Source organism: Patiria miniata, unplaced genomic scaffold (assembly GCF_015706575.1).
Source record: "Patiria miniata isolate m_02_andy unplaced genomic scaffold, ASM1570657v1 HiC_scaffold_10, whole genome shotgun sequence".
Taxonomy (NCBI): Eukaryota; Metazoa; Echinodermata; class Asteroidea; order Valvatida; family Asterinidae; genus Patiria; species Patiria miniata.
Genome location: NW_024037048.1, coordinates 8,704,331 through 8,717,502, shown reverse-complemented (window position 1 = coordinate 8,717,502; position 13,172 = coordinate 8,704,331). Strand labels below are relative to the sequence as shown.

The 13,172-nt window shown below is 39.8% G+C and overlaps 2 protein-coding genes across 4 annotated transcripts in view; one reads left to right on the top strand and one right to left on the bottom strand.

The window, feature by feature from the left end:
• LOC119736995 (structural maintenance of chromosomes protein 5-like) overlaps nucleotides 1-8,724 on the top strand; it is a 26,492-nt gene extending 17,768 nt beyond the window's left edge. The window contains exons 19-23 of one of the 2 annotated variants that reach the window (XM_038211044.1): nucleotides 1,233-1,382; nucleotides 3,486-3,656; nucleotides 4,485-4,664; nucleotides 5,828-5,923; nucleotides 6,590-8,724. In XM_038211044.1, coding sequence (XP_038066972.1) covers nucleotides 1,233-1,382; nucleotides 3,486-3,656; nucleotides 4,485-4,664; nucleotides 5,828-5,923; nucleotides 6,590-6,721 — 729 coding nt within the window. In that variant the 3' untranslated portion in view covers nucleotides 6,722-8,724. Of the gene's footprint in view, nucleotides 1-1,232; nucleotides 1,383-1,502; nucleotides 1,607-3,485; nucleotides 3,657-4,484; nucleotides 4,665-5,827; nucleotides 5,924-6,589 lie in introns of those variants that run through there. The other variant, XM_038211052.1, reaches the window with a different exon arrangement.
• On the bottom strand, nucleotides 8,034-13,172 carry LOC119737014 (trans-1,2-dihydrobenzene-1,2-diol dehydrogenase-like). Of its 2 annotated transcripts, none has more exons than XM_038211086.1 (7): nucleotides 12,533-13,172; nucleotides 11,758-11,921; nucleotides 11,448-11,583; nucleotides 10,978-11,091; nucleotides 10,603-10,727; nucleotides 10,110-10,305; nucleotides 8,034-9,618 (listed from the first exon to the last, which is right to left on the bottom strand). In XM_038211086.1, exons 1-7 carry the CDS (start codon nucleotides 12,732-12,734, stop codon nucleotides 9,482-9,484), a joined length of 1,074 nt encoding a protein of 357 aa, XP_038067014.1. In that variant the 5' UTR covers nucleotides 12,735-13,172; the 3' UTR covers nucleotides 8,034-9,481. The 2 variants fall into 2 exon arrangements, with proteins under 2 accessions (XP_038067014.1, XP_038067006.1); XM_038211078.1 differs by lacking the exon at nucleotides 11,448-11,583 and adding an exon at nucleotides 11,263-11,398 and having other exon boundaries at nucleotides 12,533-13,170.

Here is a 13,172-nt window from a genome sequence, read left to right as displayed (position 1 = left end):
CAAGTCAATCACAAGTCATCACAAGTCAATCACAAGTTAATCACAAGTCATCACAAGTCAATCACACGTCAATCACAAGTCATCACAAGTCATAACAAGTCCATCACAAGTCAATCACAAGTCATAACAAGTCAATCACAAGTCCATCACAAGTCCATCACAAGTCATCACAAGTCATCACAAGTCTTCCAGTCTTTAAAAGGGGCACTAGGTCCTGAAATCCCCCAAAATTTCATGTTTTGAATTGTTTACTTAGCCTATTTCAAACATCTGGTTGAAAGGAAACAACCTAATGTCTTACCGTTCCCGAGAAAAGACAAAAAAAACCTGCTTGTTTAGGCCAAAAAAAAAATAAGTCGGTCTCTGGTCAGCGCGCGCGTCGATTTTAATCATGCGCGTCGATCTTTTTTTTTCTTCAAAATGCTCCGCGGTAGCTCCAACAGCTCCCTCTATATCTGCACCTCCTCAATTTTTTTTACCAAAGAGCACCAAGGAATGGGAAATTGCACCAAGGCAAATGATCGAAAGCACCAAGGCAAATTGTGAAGGACACTAATGTGCATGAGGACAGCAAAAAAGCAAAATAGTACCCACCTTGTCTGTACAATCCAAGCTTGGAAAAAAAAAAAAAGCCAAAAAAAACACACAAAAAACGCGTTGCTGCGTCAATTCCGGAACTTTGGTCTGACCAGAGACCGAATATTTTTTTTTTGGCCTTACATCGGACATGACGGAGTACGAATACGTTTTTCGTGTCGTTCTCAGTGTACGATATACACGTTGTGTGTCTCGGGAACAGCGGTGACCAATCACCAATGCCAAAAAAAAGAGAGCGATTTCTTCAACGTCCGCAAAGGGGAACACTTTACGAATGAAATCACAACTAGCATCCAAACAGCTCGAATTTATGGGGTCGCAAAAGTGGACCCCGAAATTTGTTCTCGCACGCATAATACAGGAATAACACAAAAACGCCCAGTTTTGAAAGGATAGTTGTGTGGATGTTTATATCCTACTTTTAAATGTTATATCCGATTAACATCATCTCGGTGTTAATCGTCGGTGAAGGGCAAAACCTAATTTCAATTAACATCATCTCGTTCAAAGCGCGTTTTGTAGCCCAATTGGGCTGCTCCAGGACCCAGTGTCCCTTTAAGTGAATTTTGCCTTACGTTTGGGCAACGTCCATTACAGAAAATCACGTATTACTTTTTGTCTTTGTTTACCAACAGGCATTCAGCACTTGTCCAGACGATCTAGATGAGATTGATCAGAAAATTCACTATGTCCGAGCCCAAGCCGACTGTCTGTTTGAAACTGACCAGAGAGTGGTGCAGGAGTTTGAACAGCGTAAAGTGGAGATACAACGTCTAACTGAAGGGGTGCGTATTACACTGTACTATGGCTGAATCAAGGGATATATAGACGGCGCTATTCATGAGGTTTTATAGAGGGCGCTATTCAGAAGTATCAGGTCACATATTGAAACTGACCATAGAGTGGTGCAGGAGTTTGAACAGCGTAAAGTGGAGATACAACGTCTAACAGAAGGGGTGCGTATTACACTGTACAATGGCTGAATCGAGGGATATATAGAGGGCGCTATTCATGGGTTTATATAGAGGGCGCTATTCGCAAGTATCAGGTCGCATCTTGAAACTGATCAGAGAGTCGTAAAGTGGAGATACAACGTCTAACTGAAGGAGTGCGTATTACACAGTGTCTGAATCAAGGGATACATAGAGGGCGCTATTCGCAAGGTTATATAGAGGGCGCTATTCGCAAGTATCAGGTCGCATCTTGAAACTGATCAGATAGTGGTGCAGGAGTTTGAACAGCGTAAAGTGGAGATACAACGTCTAACTGAAGGAGTGCGTATTACACAGTGTCTGAATCAAGGGATACATAGAGGGCGCTATTCGCAAGGTTATATAGAGGGCGCTATTCGCAAGTATCAGGTCGCATCTTGAAACTGATCAGAGAGTCGTAACGTGGAGATACAACGTCTAACTGAAGGAGTGCGTATTACACAGTGTCTGAATCAAGGGATACATAGAGGGCGCTATTCGCAAGGTTATATAGAGGGCGCTATTCGCAAGTATCAGGTCGTATCTTGATACTGATCGGAGAGTGTTGCGGGAGTTTGAACAGCGTAAAGTGGAGATACAACGTCTAACTGAAGGAGTGCGTATTACACAGTGTCTGAATCAAGGGATACATAGAGGGCGCTATTCGCAAGGTTATATAGAGGGCGCTATTCGCAAGTATCAGGTCGCATCTTGATACTGATCGGAGAGTGTTGCGGGAGTTTGAACAGCGTAAAGTGGAGATACAACGTCTAACTGAAGGAGCGCGTATTACACTGTACAGTGTCTGAATTGAGGGATATTTAGAGGGCGCTATTCACAAGATTAAAGTAAGGTCACATCTTGAGTGGTTTCCAATGGGAATAAATGAAATTGAAATTTGTTTGAAAATTCTGTGGGAAAAGATTCCCAGTAGAGTGCGCCACCAAGAGTTTGCCATGGAGAGTCCATATTTCAAGTTTACGGTCGGCAAAACCATGGCCGACTTGCCGCGATTTAAACAATTGGCAGTAGACAACTTCAGGGAATCGTTGATAGATCAGGCAAAGCATTCTTCCGCGTCACAAAAAAACTCTGTTTTGACAAAAAAGAAAAGAAAAAAAAAGATACTTGGATCATGCGCTTACGAAACCACTGACTGGACAAAGTAACAATTTTAAGGTAGCAGACCAGTAAATAAACTTCCATAGACCCCAATGGTAAATGCTCCCACTTCAAAAAATCGGGAAAAATACTCACAACTCTCCAAGGTGTTCGAGACACACATCAAATTAAAGCTTATTTCATCATCTTTCATTTTCTTTTCAATTTTCGGGGGGTCAACTGATGACTTTTAGGAGAAATTTCCATAGATGAAGATGATCACCCCTGAAAATAGTCCTGAAGCCCATCGCCATTTTGAAAAACGATGCCTACACTCCATTGCAAAGTAGAGCGCTTTTAGGGTCCAAATTACATCAAAATTACACAGAACTGCAAGCTCCCAGTCCTGTGCACGGTTTCCACCCATATTTTTTACAAACCCTCAAGTTCATGGCCCACAGCATGCTCAAATACCGAAGATTTTGAGGGCATGCAAATCGTGATTTGGCCGGCGCAGGCAATTTCGGACCGATTTACTGGTCTGCACCCTTAAGTGTCACGCACGATGGCGAATATGACGACCATCTCCCACAATGCACTGCAAAGAATTTACTCTCCTTGGAAATTCATGGTGGCGCACTGTATTGGGAATCGCCTGTATTGAATTTGCGTCAAACTGTAGCAAATGACAATTCGCTGAAGGGTGCGTGCATTTTGTGGCGAACGTACAGAAAACGCCTCGATCCAAGGATATTGTTGATATTTTTACATAAGGGAGAAGAAACGTCAGTTTTTTTGTTCTTGTTTTGTGGACAGGTTGAACGTAGCCAAGAACGGATTGACAGAAAGTTAGCCGAAATCAATGACATCAAGCAATCCTGGAGAGATGAACTCAACGGTTTGATTACCGACGTCAACCAACAATTCTCCAACTTCTTCGAGGCCATGGGTTGTGCAGGAGAGGTCAAACTACAGTTTGAAAATGAAGTATGTCCATAGAAAAACTTGCTTTTGAAATAATAAAGTTCTAACATGGAGTTGTTATTGTTTTGTTTATCTTTAAAGGAAGAGTAGATCATTTGCAGCTATTCAAAAAGTAAAATGAAATTATTGTTGAAAAGCTACTTGGTGTAAAGATAGTAATGGCACTAAACTCCCTGTGAAATTATTCCTTCTGGCATGCTGTCATTTTGAAGAAAACAACAAAAGAAGACCATTTCCAATGATGTGTCAAACGACATACTTTTGAAATTTCTGTTTTGAAATTCAGTGAATCTGCCATTTGTGTATTTGTTTTCCTTTGGAGTAGCTTAGCCTGATGAAGTTTTAGCTCTGTGAATGCTGTATATTCCGAGAAAACAATATTCTAGGATATCAATTTCAATTCAAAAGTTGCTGAGTCATGTTTTGAATTGCTTCCAAAATCAGCATCTGGGACACGTTCTCATTCAGCCGATTGCAGCTACGCGATGTCACGCACTGAACCGACGAATAATAGCAAACGTGTAGTGTCAACGCTTGCGCACGCCCATTCACGGATTCGTCGATATTACAAACAGAAATTTCCAAAAATGTGTCACTTGACGCATCTTTGGAAATGACCTTCTTTTGTTGCTTTCTTCAAAATGACAGCATGCCAGTAAGAACAATTTCGCAGGGAGTTTAGTGCCATCCCCATCTTTAAATAAAGTACGCTTTTCAACAATAATTTTGTCAGTTACTTTTTGGATAACTGCAAATGATCTACTCCACTTTTAATTTTACATCACTGTTTAACTTAACGGACTTGTGGAACTATTTTCTCCATCTTTATAGGATGATTACGACAAGTACGGAATATGCATCCAGGTCAAGTTCCGTAAAGCGGAGCAGATGAGAGAGCTCACCTCTCACTACCAGAGCGGTGGGGAGCGCAGTGTCTCGACAATCCTATATCTGATGGCTCTACAAGAACTCAACAAGTGCCCGTTCAGAGTCGTAGATGAGATAAATCAGGTACGTTAGCTCTCCTTGGTATTCTAAACCCGTTAACACTGGACTTTTTCCCCTATCGAGAACTCCTTATTGTTATAAATTGTTAAAATTTGTATGGACAAAGTCTATAAATGAGCCGTGCACAAGTACCCCTTCAACAGCCAGAAAAGGAGAGTTAGGGGAGACCTTGACTGGCTACCAGTCCATCATCAGCGTTCTCCAACCTGTAAATATAACCTGGTGCCCCGGCAAGCTTTCTGAGGCACCCGCCAAGCTTCAAAAGCTGCCGCCAACCTTAAAAAGTTGCCCGCCATGCTTAAAAAAAAAGGAAAAATAATAAAAAAGAAAAACAAGTGGGACTACCCTTACCCTCCAGGGTACATTTTGGCCAGAAACTCTGCCAGAAGCAGTAACATGGAACATTTGTCAAACTGACAAGCCTTGCCTTTGTAGCAATCAATCAGGTCAAAAGTCTCAAGGCCGAACTGCCTCAGAGTCCCTGGTCACTGATGTGTTAAAAAAGATAATGCTGAGCCAGTATTGTACTTAATTGTTAGTGTTACTGTGTTAGAAATGGCCTAAAAGCTGTTATCCGTACATAATGTACATGTTCATCTGCAAATAGCGCCTCCTTGCATAAAGAAATGTATTTCATCAAACTAACACGATAGGAACAATGAATTGCCGTTGTCAAAAAAATTACCACCGACATTGAGGATTAAAATAACGTAACAGTTGTGTGGGTGCATTTGGTTTTTTCTTTGAATATTCAAACAAGCAAAGAGCTATTTGAATATTTGTTCACTGACCGAATATTTGAATATTCAGTATGTTTGGGACAGCTGTATGAGCCTATAGGGTGCCATACAATTTGATGAAAGATCACCGTGTCATTTTTAAGTAAAGTTTCAACTTTTTTTTGCACAGTCAAACTCTTGCCTAGACCTTTTAAGCCCATAACGAGATTCAAGTTTCCCATAAAATTGTCATTTCAAATCTAGCAGCAAAACTTTTAACCTATTCTTTCTACATTAGCTATCGGTTTTTTTGAAGTTTGCAAATGTTCATACAGAGAATCAGTTTTCCCAAGAAAATGGTAATTTGAATTTCAACAGAATTATTTTAACGAGTTCTTTTTTCAATTAAAAAAAAAATGTATTTCTTTATTTATTTTGTCCTTTTAGGGAATGGATCCCAACAACGAGCGTCGAGTCTTTGAGCTTGTCGTCCAGACAGCTTGCCGAGAAAACACATCTCAGTATTTCCTGATCACGCCAAAGGTAAGACTGCTTTGCAACTCTCACTTGCATTCACGTGAAGCTTAAAAGGTAAAGGTAAAGGGGACGAACCTGTGTTCACAGGAACAGAGTGCCCATCTCTCCTTCGAAGCGATTGGGCCAGACTCATATGCTGCTGTGGGGGATCGCCACACCTCCTCCACAGCGAGTCTGTTACCTTCCAAGCTTTGAATAATGCCAGTACGCATTTAACACCTGGGTTGAGAGGAGTAATTGAGGTAAAGCGCCTTACTCAAGGGCACAACACACATAGCCACGGCAGGGCTCTTTGCAATTGATTACACATCTGCAGAGGGGTATAAGCCTGCTAGACTGATTTTCTTACCTACAATTCCCCAAAGTCTATAAACTGCAACGTCTCATCTTAAGTGGGGTCAGTGAACCAGACTATAAGAACATGGTTGTTTCTCTTGGATTTTCCAGCATCTCCGAACTCAAAACGTGAAACAAGCCAGTTTGACAATATTTTCTATAGCACACTAATCCTCCAAATCCATTTATTTATGAAAATTGCAGCCAAAGCAAATGTTGTTTATTCCCTTTAAGATACATTTCTCTAAGTTTTTTTGTCGAAATCATCTCTTGAAACCTACGGGAAGAATTTCAGCTGTTGTATTTATTTAGTTCGTACATCTACCAATTCCACAGTTACTTCTGAATCTGACTTACGGCCCCAAGATGACGATCATCTGTGTGTACAACGGTCATTGGATGATGCCCTACAACCAGTGGAACCTAGATGCGTACTGTAGAAGACGTCGACGATTACTCGTCCAGTGAAGAATGCCGACACCGTCATTCGTAGGTTATTAACACCACCAGAAATGGACTGTCGTCTGTTAATTTCGTTATTACGTGCTACAGTGTTCCCATCTCGAAAGATTTTTTTTACACGCATGCTTACCAGATATTGACAAATCTTTGCCAAGTTAATGGTTAAAACACATTCCAATATCCCAAGAGAGGCATTCTAAATGAAGAAAATATTAGTTTTAAGACCTCTGTAACCAAAGCAGAATAGAACCTTCATCCACCCTCCCCCCAAAAAGAAAATTTCAATAAACCTAGGCAAGTCATGAGCTTTTTGGTTCAAAGAATCGTTGTACCTTAACCACTTTGCACCGGGATTATTTTGACATTGAGCGGACCCAGGCGTGGGATTGTTTTTCATGAACCTCGATGCCAGACGGGTTCAGGCCGTCATCTGCGGGTAGCACACCCTGATATTTCCGGCCTTGCTCGCTGCAAGTGGGTCACAGACAGATATAACCGGCCTTGCTCGTTGCGTGTTTATTCGTCATCTGTTCCAAATACAGCAAAAACTTTGCGCGTATATACGTCATCCGATGTGAACTGATAAGCTACTTTAAGTTTGTTTGTACATCCCAAAAGTTCACAATTCTTCTGTCAACAATCGAGTACTTTTCAATTAAGTGGTGATTTTTTTTTACACGCATGTTATTTGTAAGTAAACATTCATGTTCTTTATTATATCATTTATATCTATACTTTTAATATGTTTACAAAATATTAAAAATATTAACTGCATGGGCGTAAGAGTTACTTGAGCTTGTTCGTATCGTTGGGCAAACAAGTCAACTTTTTTTTCATTACTTTTTTTTGTTTCCTAACATTTGCATGTTCTTGGATGATTTGCCAAAACCATTGTGCAGAAAGTTATAATTTTTCAGTTTGTTATTTTGCTGCACGAGAGTTCATAATTTGGTCATTGTTCAGTATAGGGTAGGCCAATGTTTTTTCGTTTCAGAAGTGCAAATTCCGTTTCAAAAATCCTAAATTCCGTTTTAGGCTGAAAAATTCCGTTTTCACATTTATTCAAAAATCGTGACATTAACACTGCTCATTTGTTACATGGCTCGTCTGTTCAATCAATCATCAACAGTTCATTTTGGACTCAATAAATTTAACGAAAATACGTTTTTTTATCAATAAAACTGCAGAGGTTATTTTCTTCAGATTCAAATTCCGTTTTCTGTTTCGAGGAGCAGATTCCGCGAATTCTGTCCATTTTCTGCGATAGCGGAAAACCATTGCCCGGTGGGTTGTACAACACACGCATGAAGATAGACACATTTATTGTATGTTTCCTTGAATCATAATGTCAACTTTTTAATGTAATCATTTTGAGTACAAATCATTATTACAGCACAGACATATCAAGCACACTCGTATTGTCTTTGTACATTGTGATAAAACAAGGATTCTCACCATTTAACCAAGAATTATATGGGAGAGGCATTGAATAATTGTCGATTTACGGTGCGAAATGAAAATCCTATAGAGTCGTTTTTAGAGGAAAACCCACCAGTAATCAGGAATGTACTGATAAGACTAATCCATATGGTGTACTAGGTTGGATGCGAACTTGGGTCAACCGAAACGGAAGACATGAAATTTAGAACTGTATTTCATGACCTTTTCTTAAAAGTGCTAAATTTGGAATAAAACTTCTCAACTTGTATCTTAATTGCAACTAGGTGTTGTGGTAAAGTACTGTCAAAATCAATTTTTACCAATTTTTTTTTTTTTATCGAATCTGAAAATTCTGATTAATATGAGGAATCTAGATTAACAAATAGCATAAATCTTTCTCAAAACATTTTCTCAAACAGTCAGAACAAGCATAGTTTCTTCAGTTGTGTGATTTATCAAATTCCTGTTTTACAATCCACACTGATTATTGCATTTTACTGGTGCATGAACATTCTTTGTTGCCTTACAATTGAATCAATAAAAAAGTTATATTTTGTTACCTATTCTAATACCTTTTTATTCTGTGTGTTTTTTTTTTCAAGCTTTTGATCACATTTGTTCCTTTTCTCTATTCAATATTCGCTGCATATGAAATCAAAATAAATGACATACACATTATATCAAGCTCATATTTTAAGATGTGTGGAATAATAATATAGAATTATGAACCAATATTGACTGATTGAAGTCATATTTACATATATGTTTACATCCTGCCGTGTCATTGACGGTGAAAACAACTTAAAAGGCAAAAATCTTAAAGAAATTATTGAAATGTAAATTCACTGTGGTTTAAAATGAAATACACATTGTATTCACAATGGTATTATGAAACGGCATAACACTCAAACACAAACTTTAAACAAACATAGTCATTAATAAATTTGTTAGTATATTTCAGAATTTAACTTATCAGGAAGGCACTAATTCGTTATTGTAACTTTATGCACAAAAGATCGGTCGTTTTATCCTTTAAAAGTCATATCAGAAGATTTTAATACCAAGCCATTGCATGCCATTGAGAACATGATTCAAATCCCAACTACATAAAAAAATCCCTTTGAAGCATTTATTGAAATGGCACCACGCGTATCGCACAGGTGGTACGCGCGCGCTCAATTCTCCTTTGTCCAATAGGATTACATTCGCGTATAAATTGTACGCGCACACTCAATACTCCTTTGACCAGTAGGAAAACGTTTTCACGCGCGCGACGCAAATTAAGAACGCGCGCGTGAGCGTGGCGTTACCTTATTTGGTAAGATTTTACTGGCAAGGCATAGTCGTCGTCTGCCGGGTCTTGTCGGCATCGAGTAGATATCCAACATCGTGCCGTGCGTCTTGCAGTATCTCATGCACCAACAAGCTGTCCTTATGACTGACAGTGGGACATTCTTTCAGACCTATGGACGACACAAAAGCATCGAAAAATTCACACTCTAAATACTAGGTAAGTTGTCGTATTGTTGTCAACTAATAAAAATCGAATAGGAGACTCCTCTTAACTATGCCTTCGAGTCCGGCTACATTTTTAAGTTTCCCAACTCAAGTCCGAAAAAAATGGACCATATTTTTTGTATAGAGACAATCCCTTAAAACAATCTGTTTGACTTTTGAGAGTTTGTATAAACGTACATGCAAAACTTTCAAACACTGTTTTGCCCTTGGTATAATTTATCGTGTTTCAAATCTCTTATAAACATATTTTGAAAAAAAGTAAAACTGCTGCAAACATAAACATATTTTGTTATCAAAAGTCGAAACACTGCTTTTTCTTCACAATTAACCGTCTTTTCCTGATATCTTAAAAAAAACCCGTAATTTGCCACGAATGTAAAACGTCCAAGCACGCTTTTGGTATAATTTTCCTTTTTGTTACAATTATCCAGCTCACCTTTCATAATGCACTGACGCACTGCCTCAGCTTCGTACTGAAACCCAGCACTGTTTGGGTAATTAAATCCTTCTTTGTCACTCGCAAGTGGGAATTCCATTACCTCGTGTTTTTCCTCAATATCCAAGACATTATCACTTCTCTGAATGAAGGTGGTCACTTCCATCTTCAATGGACACCAAAACATGGGCGGAATCTGAGAGAAAGTTTAAGTAAAGACGAGATTTTTATGTCGTAATCATTGCGTTCTATTTTGTGATGTCAAATAACTTAAGTTTAAACCACGCCCACTGCACAATAAGTAGCATTGGAACCAGAAGAGTCCAAAGTGGCGTGTTTCTTATAGCCAATGGGCGCTAGTAATCTGTGGCGCCTGCGCGGGTGTGACCAAGTCACGAACCGGATACTGCAACTGCATACAGCTCGTGACAAGTTGCTCTGTGATTGGTCAAAAGCGTCACGGGGCGGGGCTACGGTATAAGCCACCTCGTACCTTGATATATCCCTTAGTGCCTCGGATTTCGAACTCATTTGGAAGATGCACCCCTACGCTACACGACAGCGTTGCTATGGCGTTGTTCGGGAACAGAATGGTTGTAACTGTAGTCTCATCCACGCCTACGGAAACAAACCAAACGCACCTAGAATCTGAGTATTCCTTTGATGTATGCTTTCTATATTACGATGTTCACTTTAGCTTTAGTGAAGCTCCAAAATGTCGCGAAGATAGTGTTTATAACAAAATCAATTCCAGAAACGTCAGCTTAAAAATTACGTCAGCCTAAAATGTTTGTAACAAATACTTACGAACGTTCCATAAGCACGTCTGGACAGTTTCGTTTTTGGACACGAAAACCCTTTGAATTACCTGATGGTGCAAGGAATCCTTTGGTGGACCAAGATAGCGGCGTCTGGTTAAATATCATCAGCGTCACGTGAACAAGATACACTCCAAGATCCAACAGTCCGCCTCCTCCGTACTCTGTGAAAAATCAGAAATCAAACTATTGCGAGACGTCAGCCAACCACTTGTGATTCTTACAACTTGTGATATATGCAGCCAACACCTTGATCGTGCCAAGTTGTCGTCAATCGTAATAACTATGATACAATCACCAGAGGTTAGTGAAGGTTAGTTCCCCAACACTCCTACCTTTAAGTCTTATTCTTTCATCTCTCATGATCGGTATCCCAAACGAACCACTGACTGACTTGACGTCGCCAATGCCTCCACCAACCAACAGTTCTCGCAATTTCACACACGCCGGTAAAAATCTCGTCCACACGCCCTATAGGAGGTCAATATTTAAACCTTCATTAATTGTCGTATTATCGTACCTTTGTTTTCGATTCTTTCATCCTTGTATTTGGGGATACCAAAAGATCCCAAAACTGTCTTGATTTCGCCAATATGACCTGCGGCAAGAAGCTCACGGAGTTTTACGTTCATGGGGAAAAATCGATTCCACCAGCCCTATATACAGAAAAAAGGTCACATCGTCGTTTTTACTCATTTAAACTGTCATGGTGTAAAAAGAACGTCAATAATTGGTTTTGTACATGTTTAGAAACCATTAGTTTGCTACACATTAGACCAATGAATGGAAATGCAAGTCTGACTGGCTCCAATTGTCCAGCAATTATTTACCTCCATGAAGAAGAGATTTTTCTCCTTGGCAAAGTCCACAATCTCCTGGACTTCCTTCTTGTTCAGCGCCAAGGGTTTCTCACAGAGGACATTCTTATCGTGGCCAAGGAAAAGCTTGCACAAAGGAAGATGGACGTGGATCCATGAGCCAATGTACACGATATCTACAAGACAATATGAAACTAGACTAACTAGAAACTACAATTTGCTTACTGTAACATCGGAAGTAAAGGTCAAATGTCTTGCCGGGGAATAAAAAAAATATTGCCTGAGTGAGACCATGATTTGTGTCTACAATTCACAGAAAAAGAACGGTACAATATTCATTTGACATTATTAATTTTAAAATTCAACCCTAAATGACGTCACATTTTCCCCACATTGTTGGACCATAGTTCAAGTTAATACAAGGTTTATCGTCATCATCCCTTTTAATCGTTTGGAAGAAAGTTTGGTTTTAATTTGATCATCGAGGCTTCTGTTTGCATTTTGAATTCTCCGATAACTTGACCTTCCGGTAACCTCGGAAGGATGTCACGCGACTTCACGTACACCTCGTAAATATTTATCAAAGTATGGTCTATCAGATTGCAAAGATGACTGATCATTTTGTTCAAGAGTTATAAATGAAAGAGGTTTGTCACTTTTTGAAATAAAATCGCTTGTAATTTGATACATGACGACGTCATCATGACTACAGAACGATCCACAATCGAATAGGCATACACGTCGATCATTGTCAATTTACATTTGGAGGGCATTCGGTATCACCTACCAACATTGGAATCCTTTGCCAGAGCCTCATATCCGCCATAAGCCGTGGCAATCTTGTGTTTCTCAGCAAACTTCTTAGCATTGGCTTCAGACCGAGCAGCTACGGCAACCACCTCGTGGTCTTCAGCAGGGAGAAGGCTGAGCGCCAACACGAAGTCATTGCTGATTAGACCGGTCGTGCAAATACCCCAACGTAGCTTCATCGTGGATTTCAGTCTAAATTACCCTAATAATAATGATAGTGTTTGAGGTTGTTTATGTGTAATTGCGCTAGCAACTGAATCGCTAAATTCTAATTCAACGAAGCACAATAGATACGATTCTAGAATACTGGTTTATTGCAGCTCTGCATGTGTATGTACAGTGGGAGGGTCCGTCATTCAATGCCGTGGACAAAATGCATCGGAATTTGTACTACATGTACCGCTCTTTTGCTTTGATATGCTTATTATGGTGAACTTTGACCGACAGCACGGCGCCGAACCGTTTGTTATAACGTTGACCTTGGCCTGACCTCGCGCCTGGAGGCGGAGCCAAATGAGCTCAGCTGATCACCACAGAAATGTGTTAAACACAGAATATGTGTGTTTAGCAAACACATATACAGGTACATGTAGATCGCCAATCAAAATGTCATGTAG